Consider the following 19086-nt stretch of genomic DNA (forward strand, 5'->3'; position numbering starts at 1 on the left):
CTCTAGAAGACTGAATGACGTGTAGTAGAAGAAGTAATACGACAAAAAATGGAACTTCTTTGACTTTTGTCTTTTTTCCCTTTTTAGAATCTTTTCTTTCTTCAACTATAATGTGGCATGTATTAGCAACCTTTACTTTTTCTTTACCAACTATTCGAACCGGTTCAAAAGACTTATATCCAACTCATGCTCTGGAATTAGGTATAGAATATCCTTGTTTCTGAAGCTTCTTTTGTGTAGGGGAAAGTCAGGCCTTTCATCGAACATTTTCACACTTTTAAACTCAATACGAGTTGAAAATCATAACCCGCCTTTGCCATCAACTTATATGCCTTTGGGTCGAATCCCTCAACTATTCGTCTTTCTGGAAGACATACTTTTACACCATTTTTCTCAAGTCTTTTTGCTTCTTTTTTGTCTATCTTGGTAAGTGGTGTGGTGAAGTTTTCCTTTAATATTTCGATACTTTCAATCATCAAGTTTTTTTAACATTCTACAAACAGTGATTCTCCCTTCTTATGTCGAGATAGAGAAATATAGCGTAAAACAGGGAGATTTGAGACTTCCTCTTGTGGGATTACTATCTTTTTACTCTCTAGCGCCTTCGACTTAGCTTGGGTCGTTGGTTCTTCATTTTGTTGATAATTGGATGCATCTGCTTTATTTGATTTCTTTGTTGTGATCGTTTCTTACTCGTGCTTATAAGTGTCTTTAGCCACAGAAACTTCAGTTGATATGACTTCACTCACATTCTTTTTGTGTAAAATTTTTCATCAGCAAAGTGAGACTCAGCCTTTGAAAACAGCTTAGTATCAGCATTAACCTTTCTAATTCTCTGTTTATAAAATTTTAAAAAATTGATGGAGCGTGAAGGTTACTATTCCATTTTCATGTATCCATGGACACTCTAATAACATTTTATAAGTAGTCATCAAATCGATCACATGAAATAGTGTGCTTGCCTGCAAATCCCCTATGGCAATCTCCAAACGAAAAGTGTCTATTGCCCGTTGTGCTCCTTAATTAAAGCCTTGAATCACCAGTTTACTATTTGATAACTCTTGCACTAAGATACCTAATTGATTCATTGTTAATTCTGGCAGAATGTTGACTACATAACCATTATCAATGAGAATTTGATTGAGCTTTTGCTCCCTAACATATCCTGACACATATAAAGGTCTGTTATGAAGCTTTTACCCAAGTAGGGTCAAATATTCATCACTGAATGATATCGATATATAGCAAGAATCACATGCCTTCATTGGTGATGTAGCAATAATCAAGACATCATCATTATTTAATATCTCGATAATTGTATCCTTGACTTCTCGCGATAGTGTCAACAAATCATTTATGTCTAAACATTTGGCTTGGGTGTCACCTCCATCGAATTTGAGGGGGAAGCATCATCCTTAGTCGTATTGATAGTATGACACGAGATGATTTCCATTGGAAAGTTTTCAAGAAAGAAATCCTTTAGAGTTATTAGTTGTCGTGGCCAAGGAAGCTCCTCCTTCTTCAATAATTGGTAGAAGCTTTCTCGCATTCCTTCTTGTCTTTCTTCTTTGAGACTTACCTTTCCTCCTATGCTCTCGGTATGAACGGGATTCTTTTTGGGAAAATTTTTGTTTGTGTTTCTTTCGACGTGTTACCAGCATCCATCCTTCATCAGCATCATCTACCTGCTTTTCTTCTTCCTTGGAGTAAACAGTATGGAAGTCATTATTTTGTAAAGCCTCTGGTGAAGAATATATAACAACAGGCTCCAACGATCCAAACTGGATTAGACTCTCTGTAGCAGACAATCAACTATCTGGCTGAATGATTACTGTGGCATGACTTGTTTGTGCCACATCATTAAGATCTAGCTCAATCTTTTTGTCTAGAAACTTTAAAATCGACTCCTTCAACACAAAACATTTTTCAACAGGATGGCTGACAACTGGATGATATTTGCAGTAATTGGGATCATTTACTCTTCCCATTTCTGCAGATCGTTTGCATTTAGAAAGTTGAATGAGTTGCTTTTCCAGTAGTTGCTCTAACATGTTAGGTACGTCAAAGTCTAGAAAATGGTAAACTTTTTCTTGTCTCTCTTTCAACATCGGACGACTTTTTTTGCCTTCATCTTGACGTTTTTCCACTTTCTTTTCCTTGGAGACAAACTTTAAAGAGGTCATGCTGACGACCATAACTTCCTTGGTAGCATCTTTCGATACTTTATGAGTGCTCTTTACTTCTTTCTTCTCTTTTCAAATTTTCGGGACTAGTAGATCATTGTTTCCTCTATTAGCAATACTTAACTTCATATCATGAGCTCTAGTTGCTAACTCTTCAAAGGTGCGGGGTTTTATTCCTTGCAAGATGTACAGGAACCTTCAATGCATTCCTTGAGAGCACATTTTAACTGCTGATATTTCAGTTAATCTATCTTTGCAGTAAAGGATTAATGCTCTCTAGCGGTTAATATAGTCAATAATTGGCTCACCCTTTCGTTGCTTGGTGGCAGTTAGCTTTATCATCTTAACAATACGTCGGGTGTTGTAGAAACAGTTGAGAAAGTCCCTTTCAAGTTGCTTGTAACTATCAATGAATTCAGGCTTCAAGTCAGTGTATCAGTCGAAGGCGTTTCCTTTAAGAGTTTAGACGAACTGTTTGACTAACAAATCTCCTCGTGTACCAGTGGTTTTACATGTTTCGATGAAATGAGCAACAAGTTGTTTTGGGTTGCCCTTTCCATCAAATTGTTGGAACTTGGGTGGCTGGTATTGATGTGGCATCCTCAGATTGTCAATCCTCTTCGTATATGGCTTGGAAGAGAGTTTGAGCGGGTCCACCATTTGAGTTTTGATGGAGTTTGCAATCATCTTTTGAAACTACTAAATAGACAACGATACAATTGAGATTAAATTTTGTGGTTGACTTTCTTGCATAATTGTCTTCCTTTTGTCAACATTCTTGATAGTGTGTGTGTGACTTGATTCACCAGTGTCACGACTCTCGATGTGATTCTTCAGCAATGCAATCTTGAAATCCCTTTCTTCAACTGCCTTCATGAGCATATTAATCTTTTTTTCGAGCTCTGACATTCTGTCTTCGTTTGTATCCACGTCAGTCACCACTGCTGATATTGTATTTGAATGAGGCACCTCCTCGTTTGAGCGCTCAGATGACGAGTTGTGTTCATCAATCGCAGGATTTTCTTTGATTACAATTCCACCTTTTGGTGGCTTGGAGATTTGTTCCTAAATATTCTTTGCGGCTTCAAAAGGTGGCGTATCTTCAGATGATTGAATCTCCCTTGAGCGACTATGAGTATTTGGCCGCTTGCCAATGTCACTAGAGCTTTGTAAGTGTTACCTTGAGATGTCATGATTTCTTTGGATGTTCTTCAGAAAAGAGAAAGAGATGAAAGGTAGAGACGGTCCCACTAGGCGTGCCAAACTGTTGATACGAGATTTCAAGAGAAATGTAATTCATGAAATTGAACTTTGTATTGATTTATGTATTGTGGATACAATCTCTAATATTTACTCATTTGATTCTTTCTCTCATGTACAATTTAAACCTAGAACTTCGTGGTCCTCGATCTTCAAGAAGTTGTAGTTGCAAATTGATTCGAGCTTCAATCTTCTAAAATTCTAGAAAAGTTTAATCTTCCAAGTCTTCAATCTTTCAGAGGATGATCTCGATGTTGATAAGAACTTACACGTCTTGAGAGCTTTTAGAAGTTTTGAGTCTTCAATTCTTCAGAGTTTCAGTTCTACCTTCAATCCAGAGATCACAAAATGAATGACAAAGGTCTTTATTTATAGAGAGATTTCATAGGGTTTAGGTGGGCTTGGGTCTATTTGCTTATTAGGCTTGAGCTTGGGCCCATTTCCTGGTGGCTTGTGCCTAGGCCCATTTGCTTGATGGGCTCGAGCCCACTTGTTTAACAAGCTCATACCCATTATTTCTTTAACCCAATTTTTATATTTAGGGCCTAATTGGGTTAGGTAATGAGACAACTTAATTACCTAAACCCAATTGAATTGTAATTATCGCAATGTTTGTTGTGATGACGTGGCAGAATTTAATTGGCCAAAATTTCTTGCTCAACCGTTATATTAAAGGAGATATAACAAACCATATTTTACCAAATCTTTTCTACATTCATGATTTTGAAGAAAATGGTGATATCACGGTACAACAAATTTCTTCAAATGATAACTTAGCAAACTTAACAAAATCATTACCTACCACAACCTTTGAAAAATTAATGCACAACATTGAAATGCGACGACTTAGAGATCTCAAATAATGTGTTCACGAGAAGGAGTAGATTTTATTTTTATAAATATATATGAAATATGTAATCTTTTTCCTTCATTAGGATTTTTTTCCAGTCGGGTTTTTTTTCTAGTAAGGTTTAAACGAGGCATATTTTATATATGTAGTGCACATCAGGGGGAAGTATTATAAATATAAAAAAAAAAAAATAGTTGCCCATTATCCATTATGCTTAGTGTCATTGCATGCCATGTGTCATTCCCCTGCACATCTTGCCTTTGTCTTGTGTTTTGAAGATGCAACTCTTACTAGTCATGTTATCCACCTCAAACTTGCTAAATTGCTTATAAAGAATGAAATTTTGTAGGTTTTGAAAGACACATAATGGTTGAAACTCCAAAATAATGAAAAAATAGTAGAGATTATTTAATTTATTGATATTACTAATTTTATTATTTATATATTATATTTTATTTTAATATCACTTTTTTTTTTCGATTTTTGTGTTCCAGTCACACCTCTTTTTTACAATGCTTTTAATATTTTTGTGCTCATTTAATAAATGATATTTGATTTAGGTTCTGCTCAAAAGGGTGGAAATTAAATTATAACATTACAGGAGAATTAACTGAGCTCATGAGAGAAAGATAACATATTAATAATAATAATATCTTCTTGGCTTATGTTTGTTGCATGATAGAAGTAGTCAATTAATTGGATAAGTTTATTATTCCATTGCATGAGTCCTATCTTAATTTTTATCTCTATTTGTCGTCTCCACTTAAGTAGGATTAGGAGTAGTATAATCGAATAGTTCTCATATTTAAGTGAATTACTCGTCTACTAACCCAACGTAGGAAATGGTGAATTCCATCCTATGAAGCAACATTTTATTATCTCAAGCCTCCAAAATGTTAGACATATTGAGTGGGCGGCTCGAGTCACTCTCACCCGTGCAAATCAAAGAATGAGCTTTACAAACAATAGTTCATAACCAAATCGAGATTAAGATCGAGTAACACATGATCATGTTGTGAAATAGTATTAACCTCGTCAATTAACTAATTTACAAAGAGAGATTAATTATTTTGCGATATGATCTTATAAAAATTATTTCTATAAGATACCTCACTCACATGTCTCCAAATGAACGGTTTGAATAAAAAACGTTTGAAACCATTATAAGCTAGAATGTATCCATAGTATCAATAAAATAAGACATCAAAATTAATAGATAAATTAATATTACAAAATTATTACCAACTAATTAATAACGATGGTTTAGAAGATGAAATATTAAAACTTAGATTAGGGACATTGAGGGTATTAAGAAGAGTTATAATCAATTTAATATTTAATGGATAGTTATATAATTAGTTTCATGGTTTATAAATATATATTTAAAAATATTGAATGACACTATTTCAAATTTTTAAAAAATAAATCTTCTAAAATATTTAGTATATTTTGGACTTAACAATCAAAATATAAATAGGCATTAATAGACTTAAGATTCCAAAGCTACGAGTCACCAACCCCTACGAGTGTGTTTAGAAAGTAAAAGTTGGAAGGTAGAGATCGTAAACTAACCTCATTATTTGGCTCAAAGATTTAATTTTATAGCATATCAACTCCTTTTATCTTAGGGCCAAAGTGAGTTTTGACTTAGTGTTAATTGCCCCGAGCTCCATCTCTAAAGGTCGGAGGTTCAAGCCCCATTCACCCAATTGTTGTATTAAAAAAAAATTGTAGGCTAAAGAGTTTACAACTTTCCGTACTCTATAACTCTTTGGAGCACACTATTCAATTTCTAGCCTCAAACCTTATGTTTCTTGAAATCACTATTATATAACTTCTATACATACCCAAAGATGATTTAATCGTTTCTTGTTTTCTTTAAGTATCACATTGCAATTGTGTGGATATAACTTTCAACAACTTAGGGGCTGTTTGATCCACGGAGTGAGGTAAAGTGGAGTGGGTTATAATGTTTGGCCCACGTATTATACAAGAACCAAAGGATTAGGGTTATTTCAAAATAACCCTAATCCTTCACTGTTCTCTTCTTCGCGAACGATCGATTCCACTTCGTACGCGCGTACTGTTCCTTACTCCCTCTCAACTCCACTTTCCACTTTGTCTTTCACGATCCACTTTGTCTTTCCAATCTTTTCCTTGCCGCTCGTTCTTCCCCTTGTCGCTCCAATCTTCTACCCAAAATATTTTTCTTTTGGCCATCATTCGATTGTAGTCGTTCACGGATCCGTTGTTAGGGTTTGTGGACTTTTCTTTGGATCGGAGCTTGGTAGGAGTTTTGCGAGGATATGAGCATGGTTAGGGTTTGAAGAGATCATGGTAGGGATGAAGATTTCCTATCCCTTCGCGGTTTGTATCACTTCTCTTTTTATTTTAGAAAAGCCAATGATGAGGTTTTTTATTTTTTCTGATTTGTTCGTGAAATTATTTGATTCTTTCCAGATCTTTCTCTACTGGTTTTGCTGATCCTTCAATTGTTTCAAGAAACTTGAGATTGTTGGATTGAAACTTATTATTGATTATTTTATGGGTTTTGTGTAATTTTTGTAACCCATTTTAGAAATTCCAAATGATTAGTTCTAAGTTGTGATAAATTCTCAAATTTCGAGTATTCGGCATAACCAGATTTCGTGGCTTTTTGCATCGTATTAGTTTCAAGTGGTTTGAATATCTATGAAGAGAAAATGAAAATCTATTTTTCACATTTTCTATTGTTTGTTCAATTAGCCATTTTCCTATTTTCTGTTCATTTGTTTCCTTTTCTGTTTTTTTTCCTTACTGGGATACAAAGGACTATAAGTTAGTATTAGTATTAGGCTTAAGTTTCAACAGTGATTCAAATGGAGAGCCCCGTCTCCAGTGTTGAAGCCTATTCTTTTATGGTTAATGGATACTCAACCATGATTCATGAAAATTGGGGTTGCATCATGTTCAAAGTTCAAATAAAGAGCATCCAAAACATCCGCTAATGAATTGCCCTTTTAGAATTCAATTTGATCATCCCTTTAGCCCAACCCTTTCCCTTTATCCCAGCCCTTTTCTGTAGAATTCATGAAGACAAAAAAACTGGGTAGTAGATACTCCTCTCAAGTCTCCTCCCTCGTGGTGAGAAAAAGGTTGAGGTTGAAAACCTATTTTTATAATGTTGGTAATGCTCATATTCCAACTTCCTTTAACAATTTATTATATGTGTTTGTATTTTTATACATTACCAGCAGCAACTTCCTTTAACAAAGCCATAAATAGAAAGGCACATGATCATTATTTTTCTGTAACCCTTGACCTGTTGTGTGAACTAGTTACCCTATGAATTAGGCTCATTACATCATTGCCATATCCCTTGTTTTTTGGATTAATATCTTGACTAATGTTAGGGTTGGGTTAAGACATATCGCTGTTTTCATGGATTTTTTTTATACTGTTTTGATTCTTTGCAAAGTCACTATTGCACTAAAAAAAATTTCAACATCTTCCCATGTACTTGATGGTCAACATCTTTAAGATGTGTTATGTACTTTTTATTTGGTAGTTTTGGGTCACATGGACTTTTTCACCCAACCATTATAAATAGTTCCAATTTAACTCAAGTATTATTCAACCTCATTCCATATCTGTTTTCTGATCATTCCTTGGTAGGCTTCTGTGTTTTTCACTTATGTTTGCTCTCCAATTGTTTAGTATAAACATAATGAAACATAATTACTTTTTTGTCATTCTCTGTTATGCATTTGGTCTTCATCCCTCTCTGTTTTCTTATCATTCCTTGCAATTGTTTGGCACTGATTAAGACTGGACCAATTCTTTTGTAGTTGTGTTCTATATTTTCTGTCTGTTATGTTTGTATGCAAAACATATTCCTCTCTGTTTTGCATGTTTTATTTACACTTGATTCGTACCCAAAATGCTGTCAATTATACAAGAAATTCAAGTTTAACTAATCTAATGAATTTCTTACCTCTAAGGCTTGTCCAATTTAATTGTTTTTACCTTATATCTATTGTCCTACATGTATTCAAACTTTTTTTACCCTTCCTTTTTTTGTAACCTTAAACAGGTGTACGCTTGGTTAAACAATAGTGGTATGTCATCCTTCTTTCTACTTTTGTAATATTGTTAATGTTTGTTTAATGAATTTTGTGGCTAACATTTGTCTGTGTGACGTTTTTTAGGTTGGTGAAGAGCAAGAGTTCGTTATTCGAGGTTCGTACACCAATATTTATCAAGTGGACAGAGTTTCCTATAGTTGATAGGCTGGAAGTTGATAGTTGATAGGTTGGAATTTGATAGTTGATAGGGATTTGATGTTTGGTTTTTGTTTTCATAATAACCAATTATGTGTTTTGGAGAAAGGTTCATTGTCCTATATTTAAATATTATGTGTCAACATATATTTTGTCATTGGATTATTATTTCAATTAAGAATATTGGATGGAATTTATAATAACAATACACTTTTTCTTAAAATAATAATAAGAATAATAACACAAAATTTAGGAAGTTCATACTTCCAAACAAAAAACTTGCTCCTACCTCTGTCTTGTAATCTACTTGTTATAAATGATTTCAAATTTTGTTTTCTAAATTTAAATAAAATTCAAATGTTTACTAACATCACTATGAAAAAATTGGGAGGAAATAAATTGAGATACTTACGAACATAACAATTAGATTCAGAATATCAATATACACACTAACATTTTAATGCAAATTAACAAAATCTATCAAATTAAAATATATATATATATATATATATATATATAACAAAATCAAATTTTTAAAAGCTTTTATTTTCGGCATAAAAAGTATTAAGTTGACTTTTAAAAATGAAAGGCAAGCAAACTATAGACTATTTTTGAACTTAATTTTCAAAAATAGGAAAAAGAAAATATAAAACAAAGCTTTATCCTCTCACAATTTCATTTTCCCTACCAAAAGATTTGAATTCTAAACTTGTACTATTTTGACTTCTGAATTATGTTAAATTGATACATGAACAAGAGAATGATTTATTATTATTATTATTAAAGAAGCCTAATTTAAAAAAAATGTTTCAATGGTTTTCAAACACTTCAAAAAAATTATATAAAAAACTTTTTATTAAAAAATCAATAGATTACATATATATTTTCTTAGGGAACTCAACCTTTTTTTTTCAAAATTATTGTTTCTAATATTTACTTGAAAATATATTTTTCAATTTGGTTTAGATATTGTTTTTTTCTTTTCAAATATTTATTTTCTAGTCCACCCTCCTAGGGAAAATTTGTAAGAATATATCAATTAGTTTCACATTTAAAATTATTAAATAAACTATTTTACTTCTATTTTTCAGTATATCTAATTTTTCTTTCCTATTTGTTAACATCAAACTGTTTGGTGTCTCGCTGAGTGGTACTAAATTTGGTGTATTAACTCTAAACAAACAATATGAATTGTTCGGGTCATCAGTTCTCATCACATAATGGATCCATAAGAGTTAGTTACGATACTTACAGTTTTTACAACTTCCCAACGTCAGTTACTTCTGACACTAGAATTATTACTGAATGATCATAAGAGGATAAAACATACATCATTTGATAGTAGACATCGTATTAGACAATTAGCATATTTTTTACTAATCCATGAGTCAAATCTTTGTTGTCGTCAAAGTACATGAATGGATAGAAGGTGTTTTGCCATTTTATGTCATTTACTAAGGACGACTGCTAGATTAGTCAGAACAGAAGTTATAGATGTAGAGGAGATGGTTGCCATGTTCCTGCATATATTAGCTCATGACGTGAAGAATCGAATGATATAAAGGAAATTTGTACGGCCTGGTGAGACTGTTTCTAGACATTTCAACCTTGTCTTGTTAGTAGTTTTGCAGTTACACAACGAGTTGTTGAAAAAACCTCAGCCAGTAACAAACTTATGCACGGATCTGAGATGGAAATGGTTTGAGGTAAATACCAATTGTCTGAATGTTAGTTAGACCTACCAAACAATATGCGTTAGATGGCTATTTCATACAAATTTACGTTATCATATCGTAGAATTGTCTTGGTGCGTTAGATGGCACATACATTAAGGTGAATGTCACTGCAACCGATCGTCCAAGGTACAGGACACAGAAGGGTGAAGTTGCGACAAATGTACTTGGTGTTTGCAATACAAAAGGTGATTTCGTGTTTGTTTTATCTGGGTAGGAAGGATCAGTCGTTGATTCCAGAATTCTTAGAGATGCAATATCAAGACATAACGAACTGAAAGTTCCAAAGGGTAAATAGCTAGATGTTTTATCTCTTCGTAGTCTTTATATTCATAGGACAGGAATTCAAATAGTCGAGTTTTGAATAGAGTATTATTATCTATGTGATGTTGGGTACCCAAATTCTAAGGGTTTTTTGGCCCCATATAGGGGAGAAAGATATCATCTTTCAAAGTGGCGAGGAGGAGGTAATGCACCAACAACAACTCAAGAGTTCTTCAACATAAAACATTCGTCGGCACAGAATGTCATCGAAAGAGAATTTGGGTTGTTAAAAGGTCGCTGGGCAATTTTAAGAGGAAAGTCATACTACCCAGTCGATGTCCAATGTCGAACAATCATGGCGTGTTGTCTGCTACACAATCTTATCAATAGAGAGATGACTAACAGTGAAATAATCGATGATTTGGATGAGGCTGATTCAACATACGCTACAACTGGAGGTGACGAGATTAATTACATTGAGGCTTCAAACGAATGGAGTGAATGGAGGGATCAATTGGCTCATACGATGTTCAGTGATTGGGAGTTATGTGACCAGTAGTGCCTTAATACTCTTCTAATTACTGTCAGCACTTCAAATTATTTTGTCATTTGTTCTAAACTGCTAATATGTTGTGAAATGTATACACTAGAAACACTCTTAATGTATGTCATTCTTGTGATATCTATTAAATATGTAATTTCGACCATCTACAATTAATTATGTTGAATACTAACATCTATTGTTTCACTTTATTAAATGCTGCTAATATATACGATAGAATGGCAAATTCGTCATGAACACCGAAACACACATGGACTAAAGAGGAAGAAGCAAAACTTGTTGAGTGCTTGGTGGAATTGGTTTCAGCTGGGGGATGGAGGTCTAATAATGGGACATTTCGACCTGGGTACCTGGCCCAATTGCAATGAATGATGGCAGAGAAGTTTCCCGACACTAATATCCAAGGATCGCCGACAATAGATTATCGTGTGAAATCTCTTAAAAAAACCTACCAAGCAATTGCAGAAATGAGGGGTCATCATGTAGTGGCTTTGGATGGAATGAAGAATTCCAATGCATCATCACAGAACGAGATTTGTTTGATAGTTAGGTAAAGGTATTAATTTCATAATACAATTGTACGTACTTTTTATAATCACAATCGTCAACTAATCTACTTAAATTACGTTTCTACAGAGTCATCCTCCAGCCAAAGGCCTTCTACACATATCAGTTCCATATTATGATGATTTGTCCTATGTCTTCGACAAAGATCGGGCAATGGGAGCACGTTCAGAGACCTTTGCTGATGTAGGATCTAATGTGTCGAACATGTTTAATGACGACATTCCACTCGATGATTCACATGATCAAGACATTCCAATGATGTATAGCCAAGGAGTGCATATGTCACCAGATGAGATGTTTGGAATACGTGCAGGACAAGCAAGTGAGAAAAAATTGTTCAAGTGGAAGTAAGAGGAAACGAGGTAGTGAACATTATGAAACCATAGAAGTGATCAGGAGTGCAATGGAATTTGGAAATGATCAATTAAGGCAATTGCAAATTGGCCAAAAGAGAAGCGTGAAACAGAGGTCGAATTGCGTGTTGAAGTTGTGAAACAACTGCAAGATATCCCTGAACTACAAAGCCAAGATAGGGCAAAGCTTATGCAAATCCTATTCCGTAGTGTGGAGGCCATTGAGGGGTTCTTGTCGATTTCAACAAACTTATATTGGAGTATTGCAATATTCTCTTGCAAAATTAAGGTTTGACCAATTAACTATTTTATGACTTTGTACTTTTATTTTATGAACTCATGTACTTGGTTTGTATTGATCTAAGTTTTAATTACAATTGTTATGAAACTTTATATATTTATATTTCACTGAGAACATATTGTGGAGGAATTTAATTTTGTGGGATTAATCTCTTTTGAAATTTGTCGACGATTTGTATGGATGTATCTATAACATAATTTCAAACACGATCACCTAAACAAATGAGAAAATTACATTAGGAAGATTATAGATAAATTTGTTAAACAAACTACATAATTAACGAGATTGAATAAAATAATTTTAGAAAAAAATGTGTATTGCAAAAAAGAATATTGAAAAAACACTTTTGATATTCCCCAGATTATAATAATCTACACACCAAACACAGATTATAATAACATAGACTATAATAATCTGCATCCCAAACACATATTATAATAACCCAGATTATAATAATCTGCACCCCAAACACAGATTATAATAACCCAGACTATAATAATTTGCATCCAAAACACAGATTATAATAACCACAGACTATAATAACCACATATTATAATAACCTACCTCATGCCCCAAACACCCCCCTAAATGTAAGGCTATTATCAGGTTGTCATATTCTCCCTTCTAAATCATACGTTTCTTGAAATTTTATTATATACTAGAAAGTGTTTGACGATTTTATTATATACTAAAAAGTATTAAACGTGTGTTTTGCACGTGTTAAAATTAGGTAGGCACATTTTTTGTACATTTTTATATTAGTTTCATTTAATTCTCCTATAATAAATAAAAAAAAAGCACAATAAAATGGTAGAAAAGTCATTTCTACTCCTCAAGATAGTTTAAAATTTAAATATTTTTCTAAGTTCGAAACTATAGAAAGTAAAAAAGTTGGCCCCTGCCCCAATATATAATTGGCAAATATATTTTTCCTTTCTCAAAGTTATTTATTTTATTTGTTTAGAGAGGAAGAAAAATATGAAATTATGTCCAACTTTTTATAAGAACCTCATATTAAAAAAAACCAAAATAGATTATTTATTTCAATGCAAAGTATGAAAACTATAGTCTCCGAGTTCCAAAAGCACAAACTTTTAGATCATATAATATGTTGCACCGCCACAACATGAGAGTGAAAAAGTAACTCAATGGAGATACGTACCTAAACTATGGAGATACCATTTTATACATTATAAAAAATATGTATATAATTTACATAAACATAGTGCTTCGTTTATCTGCTGATATAGACAAATTATATTCCTCAAACTCGACTTCACAAAAATCTCTCCGAAGTTGATCAAACATATGCTTTGAATCATATCTCAACAAAAAAGTTTCTCAAGAACACAATTAACTGAAAAGGGTATCACCCGAAGACAGATTTTGAACTAACAATGTGCAACGAAAACTTTATAGCATTTGGTACAAAAACCCCAGTTGAATTTTTTCAACTTCCATGGGAAATTTTCACTTTCAACTAAAACTAATTTGGATTAACAAACACAACATTTGTATCAAAGATGAAAAATGGGGGAAACAAATACTACTGACTGACCTTTAATGGCGGATTCAGAGACTTTCTCCTTGCAATTTCCTTCAGTTTGATCATGAAACAGCATGCGGTTGCCAGCACCACCGCCAAAAACCGACCTCCAAACAACCCAACAAGAACAATCAGAAACAGAATTGCATAACTCAAACTCTCTTCTCTCTTGATCTTGATTCCATGAATTTCACATGATGACTCTGCAACTTCCATTATCTGCCATTGTTCATCGAAACCTGGAGGTTTTCCGCTATCTTGTTTATCTTTCCAACAAATGCTTATGGTTTCACCATCTTGTTCTTTTTCTTTTTCTAGGGTTTCGTTCTCTTGTTCTTCAATAGAGTCCTTGTCCAATCCGTCACTTCTGAACTCCAATTCCTCTGTGTTGTTCTTCTTCTCATTTGCTTGACTTCCTGATTTCCTTCGCACGAGTTTCTCAAACATCCTCCGGTTGTGTTTCCTTCGTATTCCACGTTCATTTTCGCGAACTTGAAGATCCCCTCCATCAAGACGGCGTTTTTCATCTTCATTTCTCTTGGGCGTTACATCGGTGTCGATCTGCGGTTCCACGAGTTGAATTTCTTCGATTGAGGAACTTAATTCTGGTAAATCAATCGATTCGTTTGGAAAAGCATTGAGCGAAATTTTCTGAACAGATTCTCCTTCGCAATTTCTTGAGTCTTGAATCACTGGATCATCTTTTCCAATCCATAGATGCTTCGTTGCCTTTTGGATCAAGGATCTCGCAGCAGCCTCGCGATGAGTGCACGGTTTGAAGAAGCGTACAGCACGTTTACCGACAAATTCCAGAAGAAAAAGTAGAAAAGCAGATAGAGTAATACCAACCACAAGCTTCTTGGCACTTAACGCCAAACCCGCAACCACAAACATCTTCAACACAAACAAACAGAAGCCGTTCCCGCAGGTCGCATCGCCACCGACAACACACGTCTCAGTCCGATCCCGGATCAATTCGCATCCACGACCGCTACATTTACGAGCTTCATCCAAATCCTCAGTTTCTAGGTTACCGCGCAGTACACAAGAGCCTGAAGAGCCAATAGAATCGACTTCCGAAGGAGACAGTTGAGCGATTGAGTCGTGAAATTCATTCTTCGCTATCTTCTTCTTCTTCTTCGACTTCCTTCTCGCTGAGTGCTTCCTCAGTCGATCACGATGCTTGACGAATAGATCAACAATAGAGGTTGGAAACCCAGTCTCGACAACAAGCGAACCGGCGCGCTTCGGCGAGTGGAAGTCGGCGACGATTTGAGAGATTCGAGAAGCTCTGGTGGTCTTCCATGAAAGAAGAGGCATGACTGTGGAAGAAGGACCGGAAAATTGCAATTCCGGCGGAGGGGAATTGCAATGAAACGGCGAAATGGAGTTGGAAATTCCAAAAAAAAGAAAACGAAGAGAAGAACAGGGAGTGTTGTTTTGTTGTTGATGATGAAGAAGAAGGGTTGAAGAAATTGTCTTTTTCGAATTAATTGACGACAAATGAAATTTTTTGGATTTTTCTTACAAAGGGAGAATCCTTTGGTATCCAAATCTGAAATTTTGGCACTTTGGGCTACTATTATATTTCCACATTATATTTATATTTATCTCAATTATTAAAAAAATGTAACAAAATTACTCAAAATATTTACATAATGTATATCCATATTGATGATGTATGTTAAAAGTATTTTTTCTTTTGTTTCTTTTGTTTTCGAGAACAACAAAAATACTCATACCTGTTCTCCTTCCTTCTTATTATTTATGTTTTCTTAAATTAAGTCGATAACCACTGTTTTCATCTCTATTTTTTTTTTTTTTTGTTATTAATATTATATTAATGATTTAAAGAATATGTCTAGTTCTAAAAACAAAAAACAATAGGATTATTGAACAAGAATCTTAAATTTTTTAGTGAGAAATTATTAAGGATATTTTCTTCCTCTTTTTTTTTTTTTTTTTTTTGTTAATTTATATAAATTGGTTTATTTATATTTAGACTAGGATCCTTATTAAACTTAACCTAAGACTAAATCTAAATATTACTATGTTAGAAGGGGGTAACGAATATAAATACAATCTTATTTATCTTTTAATAAGATTAATTTAACGTAGTAGGAATGTGATATTAGGTGGAAGAGATTAATATTTCATAGTATTATTACGTGTCACTTGACCTTAATCTTAATAAGTGGGTTATAAACTTTTATTAGCGACGATTTGCTCTTTGATTTGTACAAGTGAGAGTAGTCTTGTTGCGAAATCGACAAATTTACCCTTTTCGGGACTTGACTGGATGGAGAGAGTTATGAGAATAATTTCACAAGATCAAATTCATTACTTACTACATAAAATAAGTAGATGAGTAGTTTCCTTGAATATGGACTTGATGCAAATAATTCTCTAAAAAACATATATTATATAATATAAATTAGTGTTCATGCAAAGTTAATAATAATGACACACATTTTTATTTGTTACTTGAGTAATTCATTTTACATGGTGTTTGAAGCGTCGTAGTTGTAAAATATTAAAGAAAGACCAAATGCATATTAGATGAACAAATGTACATGTCAAAATGAGTCTAGTCCGGCGATAATTAACATGGTCTTCTATTTTAGAGATTCAATCCCCAATTTTTACAAATTTGTACTAAAAGAATGGACAAATGTGCTAATTAGTTGTCATGTTGGTGGTGACCATGTATATAAGGTCATAAACCATGTAACAACTGTATTATTATTATTAGTTATGTCTCGAAAGTATTTGACGATACAAATATTTTATAATTATTTTTTTGTTAATTTACCTAAATGCAATGAAACCGACAAATATTTATGATGGCTCGTACAACAAAAACAAAAGTTATGAAACCGGTAAAATATTTTCATAAATTTCATATTTTCCATTGAATCACTTCTATTTTCTCCTTTTTTTTTCTTTGCAATTTCTTCATTTTTTTACAGGTTTTATTTCTTTTATTTTTAAACATTTATTATTCTGTTTAAGTCTCATATTTAATCTTCAATGTTCTCGGCAAGATTCTTTTAATCTATTTAACAATTATTTTAATATTCTTATTCATCTTCCTCATATTCGAGAAATAAAATCATTTAAATATCATTCTAAATGATAACTACGATCTTTTACCATTATCAACACTATTGTTTGCCATAGTCAACACGATTGATAGATTTGAAGTTTTTAATGATCATTTGCATTGGACTACATGATCGTTTACCATGGTCAATACAATAGTGTAAAACATATTATTTTACTACACGATTATCTATCTTTATAATATATCTTAAACGATTATGTAGTTATGGTAAATGATAGTATGAGCAATTGTGTATTAATAAAGTATATTATTCACAATGAATTATACGATTGTGTATCATAATTTAAACGATTGTAGATCATTCTTGACGGTAGTACACAATCGTTAAGAAGAAGATTACGTGCGTGTTGACTGAAGTACTTTTTCTATTTTATATGAGGGGTTTGTAAATTTTTTTCATTTCTAAAAATGTTATATACGCTGTAAATATTTTATACGTTTTGTTTTATTTTTTAAAAGAAGCCCATTATTTTATGTAGTTTAGTGTTCCGAAGATTGTTGAACAGAATTTAAATTGAAGTGTATTAATTGTAACACCCCAAGATTTTGGAATTTAATTTTATTATCTTAATTGCACTTATTGAAATTTTGGATGTTTTGAATTAAGCGATTTATGATTATTTGATTTTTATTAGACATTAAGAAAATATCTAATGGTGGTGGTGCTTAGGAGTTGTGTTAACTGGATGTATTTGAGGAAACTTGATTAATTATATTTGGTTGTGTAATTAATTAGGTTTTGAGGATAATATAATTATTTGATTAGGATAATAAAATTGGTAGAGATATTGTTTGTAGATAAAGATGATTGGTTGGTTGAGAAGGGAGATTATGTGATCTATTTGGGAAAAGTTAAAAAGAAGATAAAAGGGAGATTGGTGAGATTTATTTGAGGAGAGAGAGGATTTGTTGTTTTGAAATAAAATAAAAAAAAGGAGAAATTTATATTGGTATTCTATTTGTGTTTAAATAGGCATAGGGACCCGTGCACAAAAAAGGAAAAAAAGAAGAAGAAGAAGAAGAAACCCTAAAGCCGCAGCGCCGTCGCCTACCACGCCGCAAACCACAGCCCTACAACGCTGTCCGCTTTCAGCCACCGAACGCCACTGAACGTCGGACGGTCTTCTCTACTCGCTTTCCGCGAGCAATCAGACCTTCGTAGCCCTAGCCGTCAGCTGCCGTCGTTCCCTTTCATTCGTCGTCCGGTTGCGTTACCCAAGCCACGCCGGTTGTCACGTTTCTTCGTCGAATTTTTTCTTCAATGCAAGTCATTTCGCCGTCACCCAACGCACTGCTGCATCGTCAGTCGTCGTCCGTTGAAAACCAATCCGCACGCCCGTACCCTTCTCCACGAGCTGACCCGTCTCCAACTGTTTCGCGCCTCCATAGCCGCGTGAAGCCGAGCCGCCAGCGGCTACCCGCATGCGCATCCCTGCAAGTCGCGCGAAGAGCCGAGCTACCCCAGCCGAACACGCGTGCGAGCCGTACGCGTTTCCCTGAGCCGTGCACGCCTGTCTGAGCCGTCCTGCGCACATGAGTCGCCTGTCCGAGCCAATTTCTGCTTTCTAGCCGAGCCGCCTAGTTGCGTCACCTGTTTATGAGCCACAAGCCTAATTTTGTGTCATTTTCCACCTGTTTGGTAAGTTGATTGGGCTTTGGAACACCCAATTAAGATTTAAAATTTTTTTGATCTTAAATAATTTAATTTTGGGTTAAATTATATTATTTTTCTTAAAGGACAGTTGGATCAAGTGATTTTGGAGCGTGAGATTTCTCCACTTAAGGGCTCAAGCATTGCAACTTCGACCTCAAGTAAGTTATTTCAACTGGTTTTTGGGTCCTTGGTTGTTTGATGATTAAGTTATGAAAATTGGTGTTTTCTAAAACCATTTAGGGCTTCGCTGCTTGGAAAGCGTGATTCTACTGCTAGAATTCGTTGAGCAAATCTACAGGTAAGAGATTCTACTACTAGACCAATGAATGAAAATAAGAAACTGCATGTATTTTTAGTTATGCATATTGATGATTAGATTGCATAACAACATGACAATTAATGATAATATGATATGACATGATGATATGAT

At 33.9% G+C, this 19086-nt stretch overlaps 2 protein-coding genes and 1 long non-coding RNA gene across 3 annotated transcripts; 2 read left to right on the forward strand and 1 right to left on the reverse strand.

Annotated features, from left to right (window-relative positions):
- The first annotated feature begins 6229 nt into the window (after positions 1 to 6229).
- LOC127144418 (uncharacterized) lies at positions 6230 to 8695 on the forward strand. Its single transcript, XR_007816041.1, has 3 exons — positions 6230 to 6660; positions 8366 to 8390; positions 8481 to 8695. It is a non-coding gene; the product is annotated as an uncharacterized LOC127144418 (long non-coding RNA).
- Positions 8696 to 9970: 1275 nt separating this feature from the next.
- On the forward strand, positions 9971 to 11108 carry LOC127144178 (uncharacterized). The gene is made up of 4 exons (XM_051079748.1): positions 9971 to 10093; positions 10184 to 10258; positions 10350 to 10498; positions 10715 to 11108. Exons 1-4 carry the CDS (start codon positions 9971 to 9973, stop codon positions 11106 to 11108), a joined length of 741 nt encoding a protein of 246 aa, XP_050935705.1.
- A 2577-nt stretch (positions 11109 to 13685) lies between these two features.
- On the reverse strand, positions 13686 to 15437 carry LOC103488573 (uncharacterized). The gene has a single exon (XM_008447373.3). It carries the CDS (start codon positions 15196 to 15198, stop codon positions 13879 to 13881), a length of 1320 nt encoding a protein of 439 aa, XP_008445595.1. The 5' UTR covers positions 15199 to 15437; the 3' UTR covers positions 13686 to 13878.
- Between the last annotated feature and the right edge of the window lie 3649 nt (positions 15438 to 19086).

This window comes from Cucumis melo, chromosome 12 (genome assembly GCF_025177605.1).
Source record: "Cucumis melo cultivar AY chromosome 12, USDA_Cmelo_AY_1.0, whole genome shotgun sequence".
Classification (NCBI taxonomy): domain Eukaryota; kingdom Viridiplantae; phylum Streptophyta; class Magnoliopsida; order Cucurbitales; family Cucurbitaceae; genus Cucumis; species Cucumis melo.

Bases quoted from the DNA above. Each gene is read 5' to 3' on its own strand.
- LOC127144178 (XM_051079748.1), top strand. From the start codon at position 9,971: ATGGATAGAAGGTGTTTTGCCATTTTATGTCATTTACTAAGGACGACT. The intron at 10,094-10,183 runs GTGAAGAATCGA...GTAGTTTTGCAG, and splicing joins TGCATATATTAGCTCATGAC to TTACACAACGAGTTGTTGAA. The intron at 10,499-10,714 runs GTAGGAAGGATC...GGCCCCATATAG, and splicing joins TTCGTGTTTGTTTTATCTGG to GGGAGAAAGATATCATCTTT.
- LOC103488573 (XM_008447373.3), bottom strand. From the start codon at position 15,198: ATGCCTCTTCTTTCATGGAAGACCACCAGAGCTTCTCGAATCTCTCAA.